This window comes from Charadrius vociferus, unplaced genomic scaffold (assembly GCF_000708025.1).
Source record: "Charadrius vociferus isolate BGI_N301 unplaced genomic scaffold, ASM70802v2 scaffold343, whole genome shotgun sequence".
Classification (NCBI taxonomy): Eukaryota; Metazoa; Chordata; class Aves; order Charadriiformes; family Charadriidae; genus Charadrius; species Charadrius vociferus.
The window spans coordinates 503458-524575 of NW_009647952.1; the positions used below are offsets into that span (position 1 = coordinate 503458).

The 21118-nt window shown below is 39.5% G+C and overlaps 1 protein-coding gene across 1 annotated transcript in view; it reads left to right on the forward strand.

The window, feature by feature from the left end:
- GAK (cyclin G associated kinase) overlaps nt 1-21118 on the forward strand; it is a 69384-nt gene that overhangs the window by 41532 nt on the left and 6734 nt on the right. Inside the window, exons 15-22 of the mRNA XM_009883308.1 lie at nt 1282-1476; nt 2533-2650; nt 6862-6941; nt 7288-7481; nt 10241-10702; nt 12590-12751; nt 18773-18907; nt 19261-19380. Coding sequence (XP_009881610.1) covers nt 1282-1476; nt 2533-2650; nt 6862-6941; nt 7288-7481; nt 10241-10702; nt 12590-12751; nt 18773-18907; nt 19261-19380 — 1466 coding nt within the window. The remainder of the gene's footprint in view (nt 1-1281; nt 1477-2532; nt 2651-6861; nt 6942-7287; nt 7482-10240; nt 10703-12589; nt 12752-18772; nt 18908-19260; nt 19381-21118) is intronic.

Genomic DNA, 21118 nt, shown 5'->3' on the forward strand with positions numbered 1-21118 from the left:
CCCCCCCCAAACCTGGGCATGGATCACATGGCATGGAATATCTGTGTCCCCTGCCGGCTCCGTTGGGAAATTAACCCCATCCCTGCCACAACCAGGACAGACCTTTTGCAAGGGCATGTAGTGACAGGATGAGGGGGGGAATAGCTTTAAACTGGAAGAGGGTAGATTTAGCTTAGATATTAGGAAGACATTTTTCAGTCTGAGGGTGGTAAGGCACTGGAAAAAGTTGCCCAGAGAAGTCGTGGAAGCTCCGTCCCTGGAGGTGTTTAAGGCCAGGCTGGATGGGCCTTTGAGCAACCTGATCCAGTGGGAGGTGTCCCTCCCCACGGCAGGGGTGTTGGAACTAGATGATCTTCAAGGTCCCTTCCAATCTAAACCATTTTATGATTCTACTGTGTCAGAATATTGCATGTTCTGTGGAAAGACCAATAATGATTTCTGTTTAGGTAAGAATGTGTTCTGCTTTTTAAAGGAGTGCATGCAGAGGTGGCTTTCATATACTTTGACAAATGTTTTAAATAAATAATTTGATTTAATTTGATAAGTCTTATAATGATAAAATCTCAGTAGCAAGTGACGCTACTAGTAAGGGTGTTTCCTACAAAAACATTAGATTTAGAAAGGTGAGAAGTATTAGTTTGAATATAAATTACAGATTTTCTTTGAATATATTTAATGGGTCTTTTACAAGATAACTGATATTAATGAGGATAAATTTGAAGTCTTTATGCAGCTTTGAGCTACTGGCTTCAGAACTGCTTTGCAACTTGGATCCATTATGTGTAAGATGCAAAATAAATAGTTCTCCTGGTTTGGTGAGATGTAGTTTGGCCTTTGCACAAGGACTGGCTAGTTTGTTTTAAAAGGGAAAATATGTAAAGCTATAGACCTAAAGCAACATCTGGAGTTGTCTGGAAGGTGAGACACAGGTGCAGATGAGTTCATATGCAGTGATGTGTGCAATTTTCTGGGCAGTATATTGTTCTGTTGTGATGTAGCAATCGGCCTTTTGTACAGAAACTGTGTTGCTGTCCTTAAATTAAGGGATTGGCTAGGGATCATAAATATATATCTGTGTTTCTGTTCCATTTCCCCCCTGTGAAATTCTATCAAATTTAAAAATGTGATTGCTGGAAGTGCTAATAAGTGTTCCTAGTGTTTTATTGTTACCACTTTTCACTACTTAGTGGCTGGATGTGAACAGAAGTAACTCAACCTCTGCGTTCACCCATTTTTAGAGTTTGGTTCTCTGGCTAAATTAGTATCTTTTGTCTTTGGCAGATACATTGAATACATGTGTGACATGATGGCTGAAGAACCCATTATTCCTCACAGCAAGCCCATCCTTGTGAGATCAATCATCATGACTCCAGTTCCTCTTTTCAGTAAGCAGCGTAACGGCTGCAGGCCTTTTTGTGAAGTTTATGTGGGAGATGAGAGAATAACCACTACCTCCCAGGAATATGACAAAATGAAGTAAGTACGGGTTATGATTTGCACTAAAATAGCACATTATGTTTTTCTAGACTAACTTAAATATGAAGTCCTTACTGTGAGGAGAAAGCATGATTTTGCATGTGCCAGTTGAGCAGAAAGCACCTTTACTGTCTGGAACAGCTCCTCTGTCCCCTTTAGCTGATCTTGAAAGGTAAATCATGGGGAAGAGACAATGTGGTTATAATAGCAGCTTGGATCTCTTCCTGCAGAAAGTGGGGGTGGCACAGGAAAGCAGAGGTAAGCAAGCAAGGTAAGGACTGGGAAGCAGAGGAAAGCAAGACCCTTTTTCCTCTCACTCCATGCGATATAAACTAGGAAGATTGATCCCCGGTGTATGTGTACTGAACTGAACATCATGTCTCAGTCATGGAAACAGTAAGGATCCCTCAACCACAGTAGCTGTAAGGGGAATGCTTATTAGCACCTGTACAGCACTGGTGTCTGCTGTTGCAGTTCAGCACCGGAATTGCAAATGGTACAAGCAGTACTAGGTGCAGGTAGTCACAGACAGAGGAAAGACGAGAGAATACCAAAGTCCTTCTAGCTTTCCTATCAATCAAGGCCCCGTAAGGACTTCAGTGAATTTGGAGACAGCAGGAACAGAAACAGCTGTGGGGTGTTCTAATAACATTTTGCCATCTTTTTTTGCTACCACTACCCCTCAGTGGGAGTCCTAACATATCACAGCAGTGCAGCTGCAGTTTCTTTCTGCACCTTTCTTTGGAACCGCTTCTTCTTAATACTATCTCTCTTGTATTTCCCAGCAGCTCCTTGAAGACATGGTTTTCCCATATTTGATTTGAGCACTATGGGTCTAAATATATCTGCTGCTCTACTGTAGGCAACTGTTAATCCTGTTACTTTTAGAGCTGCTTTTGAGTTTTAATCATTTAGAGCTAATTCCTTCTCTGTAATAAGAACTTGAAGCAGACTTTTACGGGTTGCTTTGAAGGCCTTGGAGAATCCAAACTAAACATAAAATAATGGGCTGTTTTTCTTAAAATGAAATAAACTGTGGTTATGGTTTTTCTTCAGGGAGTATAAAATTGAAGATGGGAAAGCAGTAATTCCACTAGGCATAACAGTCCAGGGAGATGTTCTCATTGTGATCTATCATGCCAGGTCAACGCTAGGAGGCCGACTACAAGCCAAGGTAATGATAAATTTAACAGCCTACATGGAGGATTTGCTTTTTCTCATTGCAGTTTTGTATCGTATCATACTTGTATTTGTGATCTCATTAAGTACATGACTTTATTTGCTCTTCTTTGTTCACAAAGAAATGTGTGAGGTTTTCATGTACTTGGGAATTCAGCCTTTTCAAGCCTAGTAGTGTGTCCATTCTTTGTGCTCTGCATGTAGATGCTTTGGTAAGCATTTCTGGAAATTACTTCAGTAGTGATAGTTACTGTATTTTTGTGGAAAACCTCTGGTCAGGTTTTTGAGGCAGTGACTGTTATCTGATAAGTTGCACAACAAGCCAGAAACTTTTAATTCTGTACACACAAATTGCAACCCAAGGGTTGCAATAGAAAAGTGGAATTCCAGGGACTGCCTTTAAAAAACAGGCCAGAAAAATTCATATGGTTTTGTACCCTATTTCCGGAGCTCAGTTGGGTTTTTATAACTGATTTTTCTTACTGGTCTTTGTTCTCCTAGGGAGAACGCATGTTTCCTTTTTTAATTCAACTGTGGATGCAAATGTATTGCAAGATCACAGAAAACTTGCTAATGAAGTCTGTCTTCAAATTTTAAAAAGAATTGTTTTTTTTCTCCAGATGAGTAACTCAAATTAAACTTGGACATCCATATAAAAGATAGGGAGGGGTAGTGCAAAGTTTAGGATAACCTGCAACATTGTGAGAATTGATCCAAACGTTTTTCAGACAGTTTCCATACATTTGGGGCAAACAAGCATGTTCATACATATCTACTATTACTGAAACACAATTTTCCCCATTTTTTCTACTTCGTGTGTAGGAAGGTGAGTATCAAATCTTGTCATGTTGCAGAGGTTCCAGACTATTTCACAGTGCTACAGGCCAGATTTTCCATACCACCCTAAAACTGAAAGCTCAGTGAAATGATTCTCTAATGCACAAAAATAACTAGTGTATGGTTCAAGGTCATCAGTGACGTCACGCAGCTGGGGAAAGTTCAGCCAAGGTTAGCTTATACTTCTTGTGCAATCTTAATTTCAATGATGATAGGGGTTTTTTGATGTGGTTTCTCTGACATTTATTCACTGATTGGAAAAGATCAGAATTTTCTCATTTATCTGCTATAACACATAATACAGCAACAGTGTTTGATGATCCTGGTTTGGAGCTTTGATGGAACAATATTTAATGTGTCCCTAGTTTTATGCACACTAAATTTCCCTGTGAAGCTCTCAGCAGAACATTTAAGGAGGTGAACCACCATGTTTCAATATTGTAGTTAAGTGCCTAGAGCTGTTACGTTGTGATTGTCTCCTACTTGCTCAGTTAATTCGAGAGGATTTAGTTTATCTTCTAGGAAATGTCTTGCATAGCAACGGTTTAAGAAAACTGATTTAATATGGTGTTCAGGTTTTCATATGTAGGTCAGGGTAGGGATGGATGGATCAGAGAAACTCCAGTATGCCCATATCTCTTGTACTGAGGAGCCCAGCACTGGACACAGGACTTCAGATGTGACCTCACTGGATAGAGGGGAAAGATCACCTCAACCTGCTGGCAATGCTTTGCCTGTTACTTGATTTCTGGTTATGATGTTCAATAAATGCATATTTACAATGAAAGCCTTCATAATTAAATTTTATTATATCATATTTACTGGACTATTACTGTGTGCCGTCCTTTGAAAGGACTGGCAAGACTATTCCATGTATGTTGTAGCTAAAGCCACGGGCAAGATACATTGTGGATTTATTAGTTTGCTGTATTGGATTTGTGCAAGACCAGGAGCTACATGAATCTTCTATAGTAGCATTTTTGGGATTCTCACATATGCTGATCAGGCATGGGAAAGTAGTTTTTCCTCTTAGCAGAAGAAAGAGTTGGGAAAGTTGAATGGTTATAATGAATCCATTTGGAAAAGCCTTATACTTCTGTCTGGGATTAATCTTTGACTCGAAGTTGCACAGGAAAAAGCACTCTTTGCGTGTCATATGATGTCTCCTTTTAAATGTGCTACATTTAAAACTCTTCTGAATGGACTCCTTTATATATGACACATTTCTTGAGTAGGGTATTGAGTTTTTCTGAGTTAGTGTTATTTAGAAAAGCAAGAAAGGTTATGCATTTTCAGTCTCTAGAATAGAGTCTGGAAATATTTAGTAGGCTTTGGTCTGAGGTTAATGATGGGAGGTATGTGGTTCACGGTCTTTTGGTTTGCTTCTGGTACTAATAGATTTATCTGAGTTCTATCTTAAACTGCATTTAAATCTCGTATACATGGAATTAAACTGAAATGTTAGCAAAAAAAACTCTTTAAAATATCCTTCTGTAAGTACGTCAGCGAGAAAAGAAAGACTAGGGAAGATGTGGGCACTCTCCAGAGGGAAACGCAAGAACTGGTCACCCGGGATAGAGACAAAGCCAAAGTTTTTTGCCTCAGTCTTCAGTGGCAAAGACTGCAGCCATACTACCCATGACACAGAAGGCAAAGGCAAGGACTAGGAAAATGAAGAATCACCCACTGTAGGCGAAGACCAAGTATGAGACGACCCGAGGAACCTGAAGGTGCACAGGTCCACGTGACCTGATGAGATACATCCGTGGGTTCTGAGGGAACTGGCAGACAAAGTTGCTAAGCCACTATCCATCATATTTGAGAAGTCATGGCAGTCTGGTGAGGTTCCTCCTGACTGGAAGAGGGGAAACATAACCCCTATTTTCAAAAAGGGGAAAAAGGAAGACCCAGTGACCTACAGGCCTGTCGGTCTCATCTGTGTCTGGCAAGATCATGGAGCAGATCCTCCCTGAAACTCTGCTAAGGCACATGGAAAAAGAGGAGATGATTGGTAGCAGCCAACATGGCTTCACCAAGGGCAAGTCATGCCTGACAAATCTGGTGGCCTTCTAAGAGGGAGATACAGCAAGTAGTGGACAAGGGAAGAGCAACAGATGTCATCTACCTGGACTTGTGCTACGCGTTTGACACTGTCCCGCACGATATCCTGGTCTCTAAATTGGAGAGTCATGGATTCAACAGAGGGACTGCTCACTGGATAAGGAACTGGCTGGACGGTCACACTCAAAGAGTTGTGGTCAATGGCTCGATGTCCGAGTGGAGACCAGTTACGAGCGGCGTTCCGCAGGGGTCAGTAGTGGGGCCACTGTTATTCAACATCTTTATTGGTGCCATGGACAGTGGCATTGAGTGCACTCTCAGCAAGTTTGCCGATGATACCAAGCTCTGTGGCGAGGTAGATGCACTGGAGGAGAGGGATGCCATCCAGAGAGACTTGGACAGGCTGGAGAGCTGGGCCCATGCCAACCTCATGAAGTTCAACAAGGCCAAGTGCAAGGTCGTACATCTGGGTTGGGGCAATCCCAGGCACAAATACAGGCTCAGCGGAGAATTGCTGGAGAGCAGCCCTGAGGAGAAGGACTTGGGCGTGCTGATTGACCAGAAGCTCAACATGAGCTGGCAACACGCAATTGCAGCCCAGAAATCCAACCACATCCTGGGCATCAGAAGTATGGCCAGCAGGTCAAGGGAGGTGATTCTTCCCCTCTGCCCTGGTGAGACCCCACCTGGAGTACTGCATCCAGCTCTGGAGCCCCCAACATAGGAAAGACACGGACTTGCTAGAGCAGGTCCAGAGGAGGGCCACAAAGGTGATCAGAGGGCTGGAGCACCCTTCCTATCAGGACAGGATGAGAGAGTTGGGGTTGTTCAGCTTGGAGAAGAGAAGGCTTCAAGGAGACCTTATTGTGGCCTTCCAGTACCTAAAGGGGGCCTACAGGAAAGCTGGAGAGGGACTTTTTGCAAGGGCATGTAGTGACAGGGGCAAGGGGGAATGGCTTTAAACTGGAAGAGGGTAGATTTAGCTTAGATATTAGGAAGACATTTTTCAGTCTGAGGGTGGTAAGGCACTGGAACAAGTTGCCCAGAGAAGTCGTGGAAGCTCCGTCCCTGGAGGTGTTTAAGGCCAGGCTGGATGGGCCTTTGAGCAGCCTGGTCTAGTGGGAGGTGTCCCTCCCCACGGCAGGGGTGTTGGAACTAGATGATCTTCAAGGTCCCTTCCAACCTAAACCATTCTATGATTCTGTGATTTTAATACTGAAAATACTTTGCATTAAATTAAAGGCAGAATGCTATGTGTACTGTTCATGGGAATTTATGCAGTTTCCCTGTATTTCTTGTTTTCAACAGATGGCTTCAATGAAGATGTTTCAGATTCAGTTCCACACAGGTTTTGTGCCCCGAAATGCCACCACAGTGAAATTTGCCAAGTATGTTGACAGCCTTTTGTAAGACTTTGGAAGTTTTCTTTGAAACTGTTTATCATGCCAAACCAACATATGGCAGGGGGAGGAAATATAGGCAGTGTAGGAAGTAGATGACCTCAATTGCAATAAGATTCTTTTGTTTTCTCATCTCAAGGAAACAATGTTTTGTTCACAGATAAAAAAAAAATCTGTACCAAAGTATCACCTGTTTAAAATATATGGAAAAAGTAAACAAATATAACCTATTTTAAGCCTTATACTAACTGCTTTATAGTTTTGTCTTGGACTGCAGTCAATTTAATTTAGTTAGTCATCAGTATCAAGAATCTTTTTGTATGCATCTTTGCAGGTATGATCTGGATGCTTGTGACATACAAGAAAAATATCCTGATTTGTTTCAAGTCAATCTGGAAGTAGAGGTGGAGCCCAGAGATAGACCTAGCTGTGAACAGCCACCATGGGATAACATGAATATAAAGGGACTGAATCCCAAGATCCTTTTCTCTACCCGAGAAGAACAACAAGAGATTTTATCGAAATTTGGTAATGAATCTCTTGAACAACTAGAGAACATGATAGTCTCTAATGTACTTGGTGTTTGAGTCTGTTGTTTCACTTCTGATATTCCTTTAAGTGAAAGACATTTAAAAGGTGGTTGTTTTTTTTTAAATATCACTTTTTTTTCCTATTGCATGAAGGAGTAGAAATTATCCCTCAGTAATGGATTATAATTATCCTTGTTTTACCCCCACTGTCTTTACGTTTGCTTGCTTTAAAGCTATGGATATGCTATTTGCAGGGATTTTAGCAAACAGAATTGTGACAGCCGGGATTTGCAGGCAAGATGTCTTGAAAGAACTATATTTGTCTAAACCAGCACCATTATCACTTCACTCAAAATCACCTGAGCATTCCTTACAAATGGTCTTAACTAAAAATGTTTCTATCAAGGTCCTTCTTATATATAGCCAAGTAATGTAATTCAATTTCTTAACTTTTTGTAATGTAGTCCAGAAGATGTTTAATTTTTATAATACTATGTATTCTGTGCTTCATCTGTAGATAACTGCATTTATTCCAGTTAATGCCATTCAGTATCTATCTTCTTCTCCTGATATCAGTAATTAGCTTTGACATTTTCATTAAAGCTCTTAAACCTTCTCTGTGACTCCAGAATAAAAAGCACAGTGGAGATTACTGTAATGATTTTAGTACACCATACATGAGATCTTACTCTCTGCTCTTACCATGGTACACCTTAAATTATATTTCTTGTGATACAAGGTAGTTGATTCTATCTTGTCTTTTTCTATTTAACTTTAATGTGTTTAGATTTTTAAAAATCCTACTGTGAATACAACCTTTAGCTCATTGGAGTTAAGGTGTTTCATCGATAATGAGGATCTGCAAAAATTACTCATTTTTTAAGTCACTTTCATTTTCTCATTGATAAATGAAATGTAAAGGTTTCAAATTCCATTGAAAATATTTCTTCAAACTGGTGGGAAGGGAGTAGTACAAAAGCAAGTGCTGTGAACTGGTTTTATAAAACTTGCCTTATTAAAAATGAATTTGCACTATTTCATGAATCATGACGTTTCATGTAAGTTTTCTGAGACGCACTGTTTTTTCAGCATCTCTGTCGCTACAACTGAGTATGTAGAAGGAGGTGCTCTACCAGTGCTCTACCAGTTTGGTATTTAGATTTAGACAAATAGCTTTTTTCCCAGGCATTCATCCCATTCTTTTCAAACAGTGGATGAACTCTTGTTAATTTAGGGAGTCTTCTTATTTGCCTTGAAGAAATCTTTTTGAGAGATGATATAGCAGGTAACTGAATAAGCAGTAGGTAACTCAGCCCAGCTCAGTCTTACACAAGAGTCACTTACTATCTGATCTCAGTAAAATAAGAAAAGTAAGGAGTAGTTAATCACAGCACACTGTGTTACTTGACTCCTTGAGGCTCCGTGTTCTTCTCTGGCTTTACACTCTGGGTTTCTTCTATAGCTGTGTTTGCTCTTTTCTTTTGTTCTGTTCCTTATTGCAGACGTTGTTCATAGCTCTTGTATATTTTAGGGCTTGGTTGGTACAAGTAAGGTAGTTTTTATATTTGTATGAAAATATAATTAGAATGGTTGAGTGTTTTGGTATGAGTCTGATTTAATGTTACACTTGAAAATAGGGTCTTACCAGCTTTTTCAGTTGAAATAAAGTTAATGCTAATTTCAAAGGTAGATGAGGGTGGAAATTTGCCTTTGCAGAGTAGCAGATAATTTGAGACAGTTGTCTTGCTATAGCAGTCAGTCTGGAAGTGAAATACCAGCTGCTATGATGACAACAGTGTTTTAGAAGTTTCTCTCCTAAGGGTTCTGGCTTAAAGTCTGTTTCATAGGGAAACCGGAGCTGCCTAGACAACCAGGTTCAACTGCACAATATGAAGCAGAAGCATCCCAGCTGGAGCAGTCTTCAGAAAGTGCACCTACCGATACAGAATCCCCACACAGCAGTAGTACTGATGCAAATAACTTCTTTCATTCTCTGGACTGGAAAGGTACAGGTTTTCCTCTGAAGTAACTATTTCTTGTATGTTTGTCTTGTACACCTTCCAACGAGTGCTTAAGCCTTCTTACACAGCAACTGTCACTATTTCATCAGACCACGAGAAAAAGCTATTTAAAGAGTGAGCTCTGCAGGTAGTACTCACTCCAATTCATTTGGATAAACACAAAGTAATGTGTTTTGGTATTGCATGTAACTTAAATACTGAGCTAAATTTTTCTTTTTCTGCAAAAATCTTAGCCTTAAAGTTCTGCAAGGAAGCCTGTGCTTTCCCAGAGACCCATTTAGGCTGGCTGAGGAACAGAGGAAGCAAAGCAGACTAGCCAGTGGGGTCCAGATCAGTATGTATGGATTGAGAAAATGTAGCTTTATAGTGTGTGTGTCTTTTTTCTGGGTTCTGCTTTGTTGGCAAAAATGTCAGTAACTGGTTATGCTGTCACTGAATGCCATCACTGAGTGCTAAGTGGTACGATGTCCTGAGGCAAATGTCCAAGTCAGTCTCATTTTGAAAAAATTCGTAATACCTGCCCTTGCAGAGTGGCAAGTATGGTAGCGAGCTGCCCTGTTGCCCACTCTGTGCAAAGAGGTGGTAAGCAACAGTTAGGTCTTCTTTTTAATGAATTCTTTTAAGAGCTTTGATTGATTAAGGATTGATTTCATATGGTCTCACCATGTAAGTCTGTCTTGTCCTAGCTGACAGAAGAGTTGTGGTAATCTAAAGCTGTTACTTCTTTTTATTCAAGAAGGAAAAAGTCTGGAAAGTGGAATAGAGCACAGTTCGTCTAAAAATGATCATGCTCAACTGTCTGATGACAGGGAGGAGAGTGATCCTTCAGATGAGGAATTCCCTACATTTCCAGGTGAAGAAAATGCAGTAATTGTTGATGAAAAAGATTCTGTTACTCCAGAAGGAGAGTTGCTGTTTGAAGCTCCATCTGCACCATTACAAAAATCTCTTCCTGAAGAGAATGTAGACCTACTGGGACTAGACTCTGATGTTTCATCAGAACAGAAACAACCTATCTCAGAAATAAACTCTTCATCAAGTAATGCAGACTTGTTGAATAATCTGTTTGTGGGTAATGCATCACAGACTTTAGAAGAGGCCACTGGAGATCTTCTCGGGCAAGGAACAGATTTATTTTTCAGTGGTCAGTGTCCAGCTGCTACTCAGGGTACGTCTTCAGCAGCAGCCATGTCTTCAGGTACGTAGATTTAACATCAATACTCTTTGGCTGGCCAACAAATAGAAACTGCTGTTTGTGCCTAGAAAATGAGGCCATGTTTTCATCTTGTACACTGCAGACATGTTATAGCAATAATCTGTATGGAATAAGTGTTTTTACTGCATGAAGGAGAGAAATTACTGTATATTATCCAGGTATTTTGTTATGTTGCCAATATGCTGTTAGCTTTAAAACACATAAACAGAAAAGTACCAAATTTTGAATTTAAAGGAGATTCAGTATTCTTAAAGAATCCATAGCTTTCCCATACAAATGTTATATGCTAGATTCTTTTCTAAATCCATTTGTAAAAAATTTCTCTTGCTAAGGCATAGAATTGTAATAACTTCCTGCTTGCTTGCACTATACATAAAGCAATAGCATTAAATATGGTACAGAGCTGTGTTGCTTGGGTCAAATGTCCGTGTGGGATTTTTCAGTGTTAATCGTGTAAGACTGCTAGGCAACTGGAAATGCTGTAGATTACTGTTCAAACCAGTAGGATAATGGTACTGCTAAAAGGTGTTTTCTTGTTGGTCTTACTGATGATGTTGGTAGGTCTGTATCCTGAAAGAGAATATTACATACTGCTATTTATTTGGCATTTAAAACAAGGTGTTTTAATTTAGAGGTTCTGTTCCTCTTCCCAATGGATAGCTAGCTCTTTGTCACATGGCTAAACCTTTGGGAATAGCAATTCTCTGCCTGAAGTTAACAGTAAGATTTTTGACAATATTAGTGAAATAATCTGGGAAACTCTTACAAGGTTTAGCTTATTTGCACAAAAGTAATGCACTTGGACTGAAAACTTTAATCTACATACAGCTGCAAAGTGTTTTTACAGAGCAATTACGTGACTTCAGATATTTCTTTCTTTTAAAGTAATTCAGTCTTGAACTTTGTTACTGTGGTCAATGAGAAACCACTTAATTTACCTTTTTTACGTAGGCAAAAGTCTATGAAAGAGAAGCTTTATTATTTTATCTTTCTTTACCAATGTCTGCCTTATATCTACTCCATAGAACACCTGAGCAGTAGTCATGTATGTATCTCATTCTACTGTTGAATTGGATAAGAGAAAGATAGTTGCAGAAGTGACAATATTTGGCCATCACCTCAGAATGTGCTAGGGCACTATGGCAGAATTATTCCTTCTCTTCAGCTTCTGAGTGAATCTGGCAGGAGTCCCTGGACTCTTGAGGATTTTGACCCTAGAGGGCAGCAGAAACAGGAAAATCTCAAGCCATAATTCCAGCTGACTGTCACATGTTACCCCATGCTGACTATAAATACTCTTCCAATTAGTTTTTTCTTCGTTGTGATCACTGGATACCTGTTGAAAGCCTTGCTTCTGTTGATTTTCATTCTTGAGTTGACGCTCTTTCTTCCCCAGAGTCACCAATGCCTTCAAGTCAAAGTGGTAGTATCAATGTTTTACTTGATGTTCTTTTTAGTAATTTAATAGTCTGTTTTGTTTAAATTCTTTGGAGGTTTGGCATTACAGAGCATTTTTAAAATGTAGTTCTTCTGTTCCTGTCCAGATGATCACTCAAATTTATGGTGTCTTACGTGGATGAAATTAACAATGTTATTGAATGTATGCAGCCTTGCTAAAGGTTTGTGTTTGAAGACATAGCTGTTCATACTGTGTATGGCTGAAATACTTTTTGTACCAACATGAAAGTACAGATGTCTAGAGAAAGGGGCAGATGGTAATGCTCTGCCATGAAAAAGTCTCAGAAGGCTGCTGGAGTTACCAACATGAACCCTACCATTTGTTTGTGCCCCCAGAGGAGTAAAGCTTTTTCAACTTTGTTTATACTAATTTTTTTCATAAGATAATTTTGTTTTCTGCTTCTGTTTTAGCTGATCCTTTTGACCCATTCACAATGTCATCAGGTTCAGAGAATCAAGCCCTGTCTGGTCCAGACCTCTTTGGGGACTTTCTTAATCCAAGCTCAGGATCTGCAGTTCCTTCCACACACAGTTCGCTTCAGCCTTCTTCCAGCTCAGATTTCTTAAATTTAGGTAAGTGTGCTTCTGGTGTTCTGTTTCTCAACAGTTTCTGCTGCTCTGTGCATTTGTCTTTCAGCTTAGTCAAGGTGGATTAGTGTCTTAATAGATCCACTTGTTGTGACTGCAGTTTTAATTAGCTCCGTGTTCAAGGAATGCAGATACAAAGGTAGCAAGGGTTTCCTGTATAATGTCATGCTAATATTGATGATGAGAGAGGATTTCTAGCATTGCTAATTTTCTGTTAGGAGCTGGGGTTTCCTCTGAGAGCCATTAGAACCGAGGGTACACAAACACCTGCAAACTTGCTTTCCAGATGGCAGAATGCGATTTTGATTGTATTCACATTTTAAAGACTTTCTGAAAGCCTTGGAAAAGAAATGAGCAAGTCAAGTTATAGTATGGCCAGTTCTTAAAATGCAAGCTGAGGCTAGCTTGGACCTTCTTGACCTGAATTGCATTCTGGTAATGTACTTAGAGTACATTATGTAATACTGTAATCGTATTTGTTTCATTTAATTTCTCCGATGTATTCTTGGTGAAGCCTTTTCCTCGTGCATTTATTTTTAAATCTATTAATCTTTAAACGAAAAGCTTTGTGATATATTTGGTTTTCCTGTATCTCCATCCTATGCATGTTATTTCCAAAGTCACTAAATAGAGCTTCTAAGCATGCTCACTCTTTAAAGAAAAACATACCCTTGCAAAAATGGTGCAGTAGTAGAGCCAGAAGTGGTGCTTGTAAAATCAGATTTTCAAAGAAAAGTGTGCGTCCTCTCCATAGGGATGGGAGTTGTGGTCAGTCTGTAACTGCTGCTCTTTGCTGCTTTTTCATCCCCACATGGTTCCCCTGCTCCTGTGTGGGTCCTTCGCATGGGATACAGTCTTTCAATAACATGGGTCTCTGTAGGGTACAGTCCTTCAGGAACGGACTGCTCCAGCATGGGTCGCCCAAGGGCTGCAGCTCCTACCACAAGCCTGATGCTGCGTGGGGTCCTCTCCATGAACTTCAGCTTCATCCAGGACATGTCCCACCTGCATGGGGTCCTCCACAGGCTGGAGTGTGGATATTTATTCCACTGTGGTCTTCTCTATAGGCTGCAGGGGAATCTCTGCTCTGGCACCTGGAACACTTCCTCCCACTCCTTCTCCGCTGATCTTGGTGTCTGTCTCATGCTTTCCCCATTCCTCTCACAACTGCAGTGCAGTGTTTTTTACCCTTTCTTACATATGTTTTTCCAGAGGCACCACCGTCTTGGCTGAGGGGTCAGCTCTGCCCTACAGTGGGTCTGTTGGAGCTGGCTGTGCCCAGTATGGAGCAGCCCAGGCAAGTTAGGAATGATGGTATCACATTCCTCACTCAGAATCCAGGATTGTTTTCTTCCCAGAGCTTATTGCATGTGGTTTTGAGTTGTCCCTCCTTGTTGGACAGTTGGTCTAGTTGGCCTTGCCTCTGTATGATGCAGTCTGAGAGTTAGCTACGGAGAAACTGGAAAAATAAAGATGCAGTATTTGCCTAGCTGAGATAAGGGCTTCTTCCTTGAAATAAAAGGCTAGCCAGCTGATTGCCCCCTCTACCATGTATTTAAGCATTATATTCCAGCTGTGGTTGATTCTGCTGAGATTTTCCTTGCTCCCTTTGCAACATTTTTGTTGTGTCCTATAGACACCGTAACAGCTATATGGTTTAGTTGTGTACTTGTACAGTTGCCTGGTTTTATGCCACTTTATTTATGACACTATTGTTGTCACCTACATGAGGTTACCAAACAGATAATAACTTCTTTCTCTTCAGTTGAAATTTTGATCAATACTGATCTGTGGAGCATCATCTCAGCCAAAATCTCTCTCACTACAGAGGCAGGGACCTCTGAAGATTATCAAGTTGACTTGCTCAAAGCAGGGACAAGTAGAGCAGGCTGCTCAGGACCATGTCCTTGCTGATTTTTATTATTTCTGAGGATGCAGAGTCTACTTACTATCTCTATGGGCAACCTGTGCCAGTGTTTGACTACTCTTACAGAAAAAACTTTTTCTGTTTAAATGGGGTTTCCTGTGCTTCAGTTTATGCCCATTCCTTCTTGTCCTTCCACTGGGCAGCACTGAGAAGAGTCTGGCTCAGTCTTTATTTCTTCCCGTTAAGTATACACATTAAGATTGCCCACCAGGTTAAAAAATACCAGTACCCTCAGCCTGTCCTCATATGAGCGGTGCTCCAATCCCTACATGACAGAGAACCTTCTGTGTACTAAATTTAAGTTGGAAAAATATGTGAATGTGAATTCTGACTTCAATGCTTATTGTTTTAGGCTTACTCTTTCTGATTTTTGTTGATAACTTGCACTCTAGTAAATGCACTAGCATTCCTTCTGTTTTAATGTAATTTCTGGAGCTTTCTGTCAACATAGGGAAAAGATATTTAAAATGTACCTGTCTTCTTCTCTTCAGTCTACTGTTACACGGTGATTTCACAATATTTTTCTGTTGCTATGCAGGCTTTAAAAACCCCATGGAAGTGGAGGAATTGGGATAAAATTTCATGCTTCTTTACCTTTCAAATGACAGCTTTTCTATGTTTTTAGCTGAAATGAAATATGTATTTGAGCTTTTAGCATTTTATCCAGTCACAGGTATCAATTTTAGCAAGGAAGTTAGGAATATTAATAGCTATAATGCTTTTAATGTGAGTGACTGCGAGTGAAAGAAATGATAACTGGAGAAGAAATGGTAAATGAGAGTGTGTTCTCAAATGACATATCTGGAAGAATTGTGTTGAGTGAGCAGAAGAAAGTGCAAACATGAGGTCATTAAAGTGAGAAACAATTTTAAAGTCACTAAAAATAAATTAGTAGTAATGTCAGTGTTCTTTCAAACTAAGCTGCAGCAATGAGATATGGTGAATCTACTGTTGGAGCGGTAATGTGTCTAGAATTAAATTCTAGTTATGGATAAGCTTTCTTTGGTGGTAAACAATTACTAACCCTCTGTAGATACCAGGAGAAAAGCTGTTTAGTGAACACAAGTTCAATAATTAGAATTTTAGGCTTGTATGTCTCAACATGGCTTGAAATTTAAAATCATATGAGTTTTAAAATGTATTTTCAATTTGTAGGAAAGGTAGTTCTTACAGTATATGGTCTGTTAAGGTGTTCTTTCCTGTAATATGAAAATGCTGAGCACTTGCTGGTAAACAGCAGTGTAGTAACAATGTAATTTATTTTTCTATTAAAAGCTATAGTAATTTGGCAGAGAAGCTAGTAGGTGGGATGACTAGTTCACTTCAGAATTGATAACCTGCTCTTACGTGGCCACACTTGCAGAAACAAGCTATCATCAGTAGCTGGAGGAGCGTCTATTTTTTCTTAGTAGGTATCTGCTCAGTGAGCATTTCTGAGAACAGAATTGGTTCGTTTGAATATGCAGGTCATCTCTAATGCAAGCTGAGTCAGGAATGTATTTCCCTCTGCGAGAATGAACTGATCTGATCAAAAGATAGCAAGAGATGCGGACAGTGATCAAAAGACCAGTGCAGTCTTCTTCAGAGTTTTTTAGTTTCTGTGATGACCATGTTCTCAGTCAGGCTTTAGACAAGGTTAAAAAACTTTGCGTCATACTAAACCAGCCTCTTGGTTCACAGAAAATCCTGTTGTCCTCTGTGATTAAAGGATTTCTTGTAGAGATGTCAAGTTAAATAAAGAAAACCTAATGTAGGTTGTGTGTAGGATATAGTAAAACACAGGTCTCTTATTTTGGGAAGCTGGAAAGCATGATCTAATTACTACCAACTTATTCTTGCATCTTAGCTTGGTTTGAGCAGTGTTAGTAAAGAACTATGCCCTGACCTCTGGTGGTGTTTAGTGCTGTATGGCTAAGGATTATAAATATGCGCATTAAAGAAAACTTAAGGAGACAGCAGGTATGGGTCTGCTTGCCCATGATCGCTAATCCTCAGCTTTCAGAATATTAAGCTAAGCTTCATATTTTACCCTTTCTTTAGATATTCTGCTCCTTTACCTTAATGTGTCTGTATGAAATCCAGTGTACCAGGTTAGGAAAATAACTGATTCAGCATGTGGTCTCATCATACGTCTTCAGAATATGTAGAAATCAGACTATCATGTTGGTAATGCTATTTCTTGATGTTAAAATCTATTGTGACGTCCAAGTTGTACAATTAGAAAGTATATAGCATAAGAATAAACACTTCCAGGAGGTACATCTTACCTGTTCAGTATATTGCATATTGTATTCCATTGTTGCAGCTTTTCCTGGTAATGTAGTGGATTTATGTGAACTTGTACTATTGATAGTGAATTTACTGCTGTATGTAGCAATAGGCTACTCCCTGCTTTGTTCAGGGTGGTGGAAGTGAAGAACTTGACTGTTCTTAAACCACCAGTTATAAAACACATGATTACTATAGTGTGTTCTCAATCTTTCAAATGCATTCAAATGCAGTTTACTTTATTCTTTTTTTCTCTCAGCTTGTTTTTATTATATTTAATTCTGTAAGTGGTTGTAAATTTCCTCATGCCCCTGTAAAAAACCTTGTAATAGCAGAGAACATAAGCCAAAATTATTTCTAGCTTAAAAATCAGTACTAATATTAATTGAATGTCCACTTAATGTTTGGGAATGGCACATGATACAGCAGATTTCAAAACTGGTGAAGAGACACTTTTGGATATTTTCACATTTATGGCCAGTGACACTGCTGTGTAGCAGATAGCTGTGGTCCTGAGTGCCAAGGCAAATATATACTGTTTCTCCCATGGCTTCAGAGACAGCAAGATGAGGCTTAAGCCTGGAGAAAGGGCTGAAATTTGTACTATACCTTCAGAAGACTTTGGTGGCTACTTTGTGCATCTTATTCTGATGTTTTCCTTCACATGCAGCAGAGGTGACTGCCATAATACAACCTCTTGGCAGACATTTGTTGCGTTGTATTTGTTGTGCTCTCTTTGCAACTTTAAGATCTAAGTATAAATAGAATTAGTGGATTGAGGTGGTGGAGGGGATATTTAATTTCCTTCTAATTATTTCCTCAAATAAGGTAAAATAGCTTCTGTGTTTTGGTATCAGTATTCAGAATGTAAAGTTGAGGAGCTGAGAGAAGTCAAAAGCAGTGATGTAGTATTGCCAAACCATCAAAATGTCACTATTTTTGTAAGGATGGCTGGGTTAGCTTTCCAAACCATAGGTCTTCAAAATGTCTTAGAGCACCACTAAATATACTGATTTTGCTGAAATATCACCTCTGCCTGTAGCACTGACTGTTGTCCTAGCATTGAAGGGGTGATTACACTCAAAAACTGTCCTGCTTTACTGTGAGTTCTTACAAGCTGTGCTCAAGCACATTTGCATCCTTTTGAATGAAACTGTTTCATTGTCTGTTTTCAATTGGTGTGATGGTTTTGCTGTGCACATAGAAAAGCAGCTTTTATCCATGGAGCTAGTGATGCTGAGTCTTTTCCCAGAAGAGATCACTCTTCCTGTATCCTGCTCTTTAATTGCATGCAATCAATAGCCATAAAAGGGCTGTTAGTTTTTCTAGAGCTGCCTTTGTCCCATGATGCCTGGGGTAGGCAAATCTAAAGTTTGAAGTGACCTGGCTCCGCCTGTGTAGCACCCAGACTGTTGACTGATACAGAGTGCCATTTAATGAAGCACTGCTGCTTTCTGGTTACCTGCTGCATTGTCAGGAACAGCAGCGTGCCCTGAAGCCATCCTTAGCTAGTCCTTATGGCCCAGACACCTACGCCGTTAAATTCATAGCACTGCCTGTGCATGAAGAGATGTTCTCTATGAAGTTCATGGGATGTTTGAAATACAAATTAAGGAATTCCAGTGATAAAACCCTTCTGAGTCCTGTTTAAGACTGTATGACTGTGTTATGGGGAAATTTAAGCAAGCCGTGTAGTTGGCCATTGTAGTTGACACTGTGGTACACAATTCTACTGGTATTGGCAAAGTATCTGTCATTGTGATGGCTTTCGCAAAAGTATAATTATAAGATTTCTTTTTTTTCTCCTGTAGGGAATTTGACACCTGAGCCACCTAAAGTATCATCTTCTACAAGTCACCCAGATCTCTTATGTGGATGGGATTCTTGGCCAGATTCCTCAGCAACCAGCAATGTAGCATCACCCCAGTTGAAGCCTCTTTTCGAAGGTATTATGAAATGAAATTCTTCCATTAGAGGGAATAAGGAATATTCCAGACTTGATCATTTTAATCATGTGAAAATGCTGAACATGTCTTCATGCATTTTTGCGTTGTTCCTTAAAGGACTCCATGCTCTTGTGTTTAAATGCCCCTTTAGTAAGGCAGTTGCATAGTTTTTCAGAGTAAGCTAAAGACAGAGGAACCAAATAGTTTCAGTTGTCTATAGTAATGGTGATTCTTGTCATGGAGTAGAATGCTGGGGAGGTTTACATGAGGTGTTGTGGAAAATAATACTTTTATTCATTCTCTGAATTTCCAAATACATGAAGTACATTATATGGGGTTTTTTTATTACGCAGATCAAGCTTTTACCACAGGAAGCCAGTCCAGTGTGTCTTCAGGACTGTCTTTCAGCCAGGCTAAATCTCAGAACTTTGATCCTTTTGCTGACCTTGCCAATCTTGGATCTGGTCTTCCAGGTAAGATCTTACTTTTAAGAGGTTATATTTAATGCCTCTACAGTTTGATTTGCTTCTTGTACCAATAAATGTAACTGATAACTTATATAAAGGAAAGTATTTCCTTTTAATTGTTAACAACCAGCTTCAGGCTGTTGCTCAGAGGAGGCAAGTGACAATAAAAGATTGAATCTTTACAAAGATTGTGTGAAACATCCAGAACAGCATTTCAGAAGGTAACCCCAGCTGGGATTTAGAAACAGTGTAAATACTTAAGGCTTCAGAATCTAGTTGAGAAGGTAAGAGAAACCAGGGATTGCCGATTCAGTAACTAAGCATGAGGTTTCTTATCTAGTATTGATTGATACTGTGCTGTGAAGGTTGTAAAATGGAAGTTGGCTTAAATGCTTTGTTAGATTGAAAGTGACCGTTGTTTTCCTTTGAATTCGGTACTTTTCTTTAAATTCAGTAGGCCTTAATAGCTCCGCTACTCAAACCTGTAATGTTTGTAAGTGAGCACAAATCAAGCCCATACTTGTACGCCAATACCATGAGCATTATGAACATTTTTCTGTTTGCAGTGGTGTGCACAAGAAGTTATGGAAGATAGCAGACACATCGCAGAGTAACACTCATCCCAGCATTTTATATTCACCCCAAACTCAGGAATTAGCCCTGCAACATTCTCAAAGAGCACAAAAACTAAAGGCAATAAAAAAAGCAGAGGTCCTTGAATTTCAGGACCACGCTGCCATAGCAAATGGCTGATTTGTAGCTGTTAAACGTGACTAGCTGCAAGAGTCCAAGGAACAATTTGAAACAGCCTATAGTTGCTGAGTTGCTGAATTGCAGAAATGTACTTTTCCCTTAGCTTGAAGCTGACAGAGATTTTTATCCTGTTGCCTGGGCAGTAAGCGTTTTGTATTGAATTGGCTATCCTCTTCATAGAATTACCTTATATAAACACAAGGTAATATACAACGTTTGGCTTCTTCATGTTTTCTGTGCATAATTACTTGCAAAATTCTAGTATTGAAGCAGTAGCAATAAGGCTGCTCTGCAGTAAACAATTTACAAAAATTTTCTAGTTTAATAGTTCCAGGTTAATATCGACTTGTTAAATCTATAGATAGTGTGACAATAAAAGAATCAATTTGTCTTTGATTTGGAGATGCAGGTATAGCATACACTGAACTAGTGGAAGAAATTGTACTGTTTTTAGCAGCATTTAGATCAATTCATCCTTCAGTTAACTTTCAGTAGGAAAAATGACTGCATTAACAAGTAGCCAGATGTTACTGTGCTAATTAACCTTCTCAGGCTTGAACTGAATTTTCAGGGAGTATAAGAGCTGGAGTTTAGACTCAGTGTTGTATTTTTCATAGGAGTTTTTTGGCCTTCTCATAGAAGTAATTATTCTGGAAGAAGAGTTATGAGAGTGAAAGCTGCTTAATTGGGAATGCTATAAAAACAGAAAAGAAACAATAGCTAAAGGTAGTTACTAGAAGCATATCAGTCTAATGGTAGGATACCAATAGTGTTCTGTGGTAGTTGTTCTCACACTCTTCATTTCTAGGAATGATACTGTACCAGAAAGTAGGAGTGTGGTGTTGAATAATTGCTGCTGATAGTGAGGTGTTGGCTTGTCCTGCAGGAGGAATTGGTTGGCCTTGAAGACTGAAATAATGAATGTAGAATGCTTTGAAAGAGTAGTAGAATGAGATTATTTTTCAGTGTGTGAGGTCATGTACTCTGATTA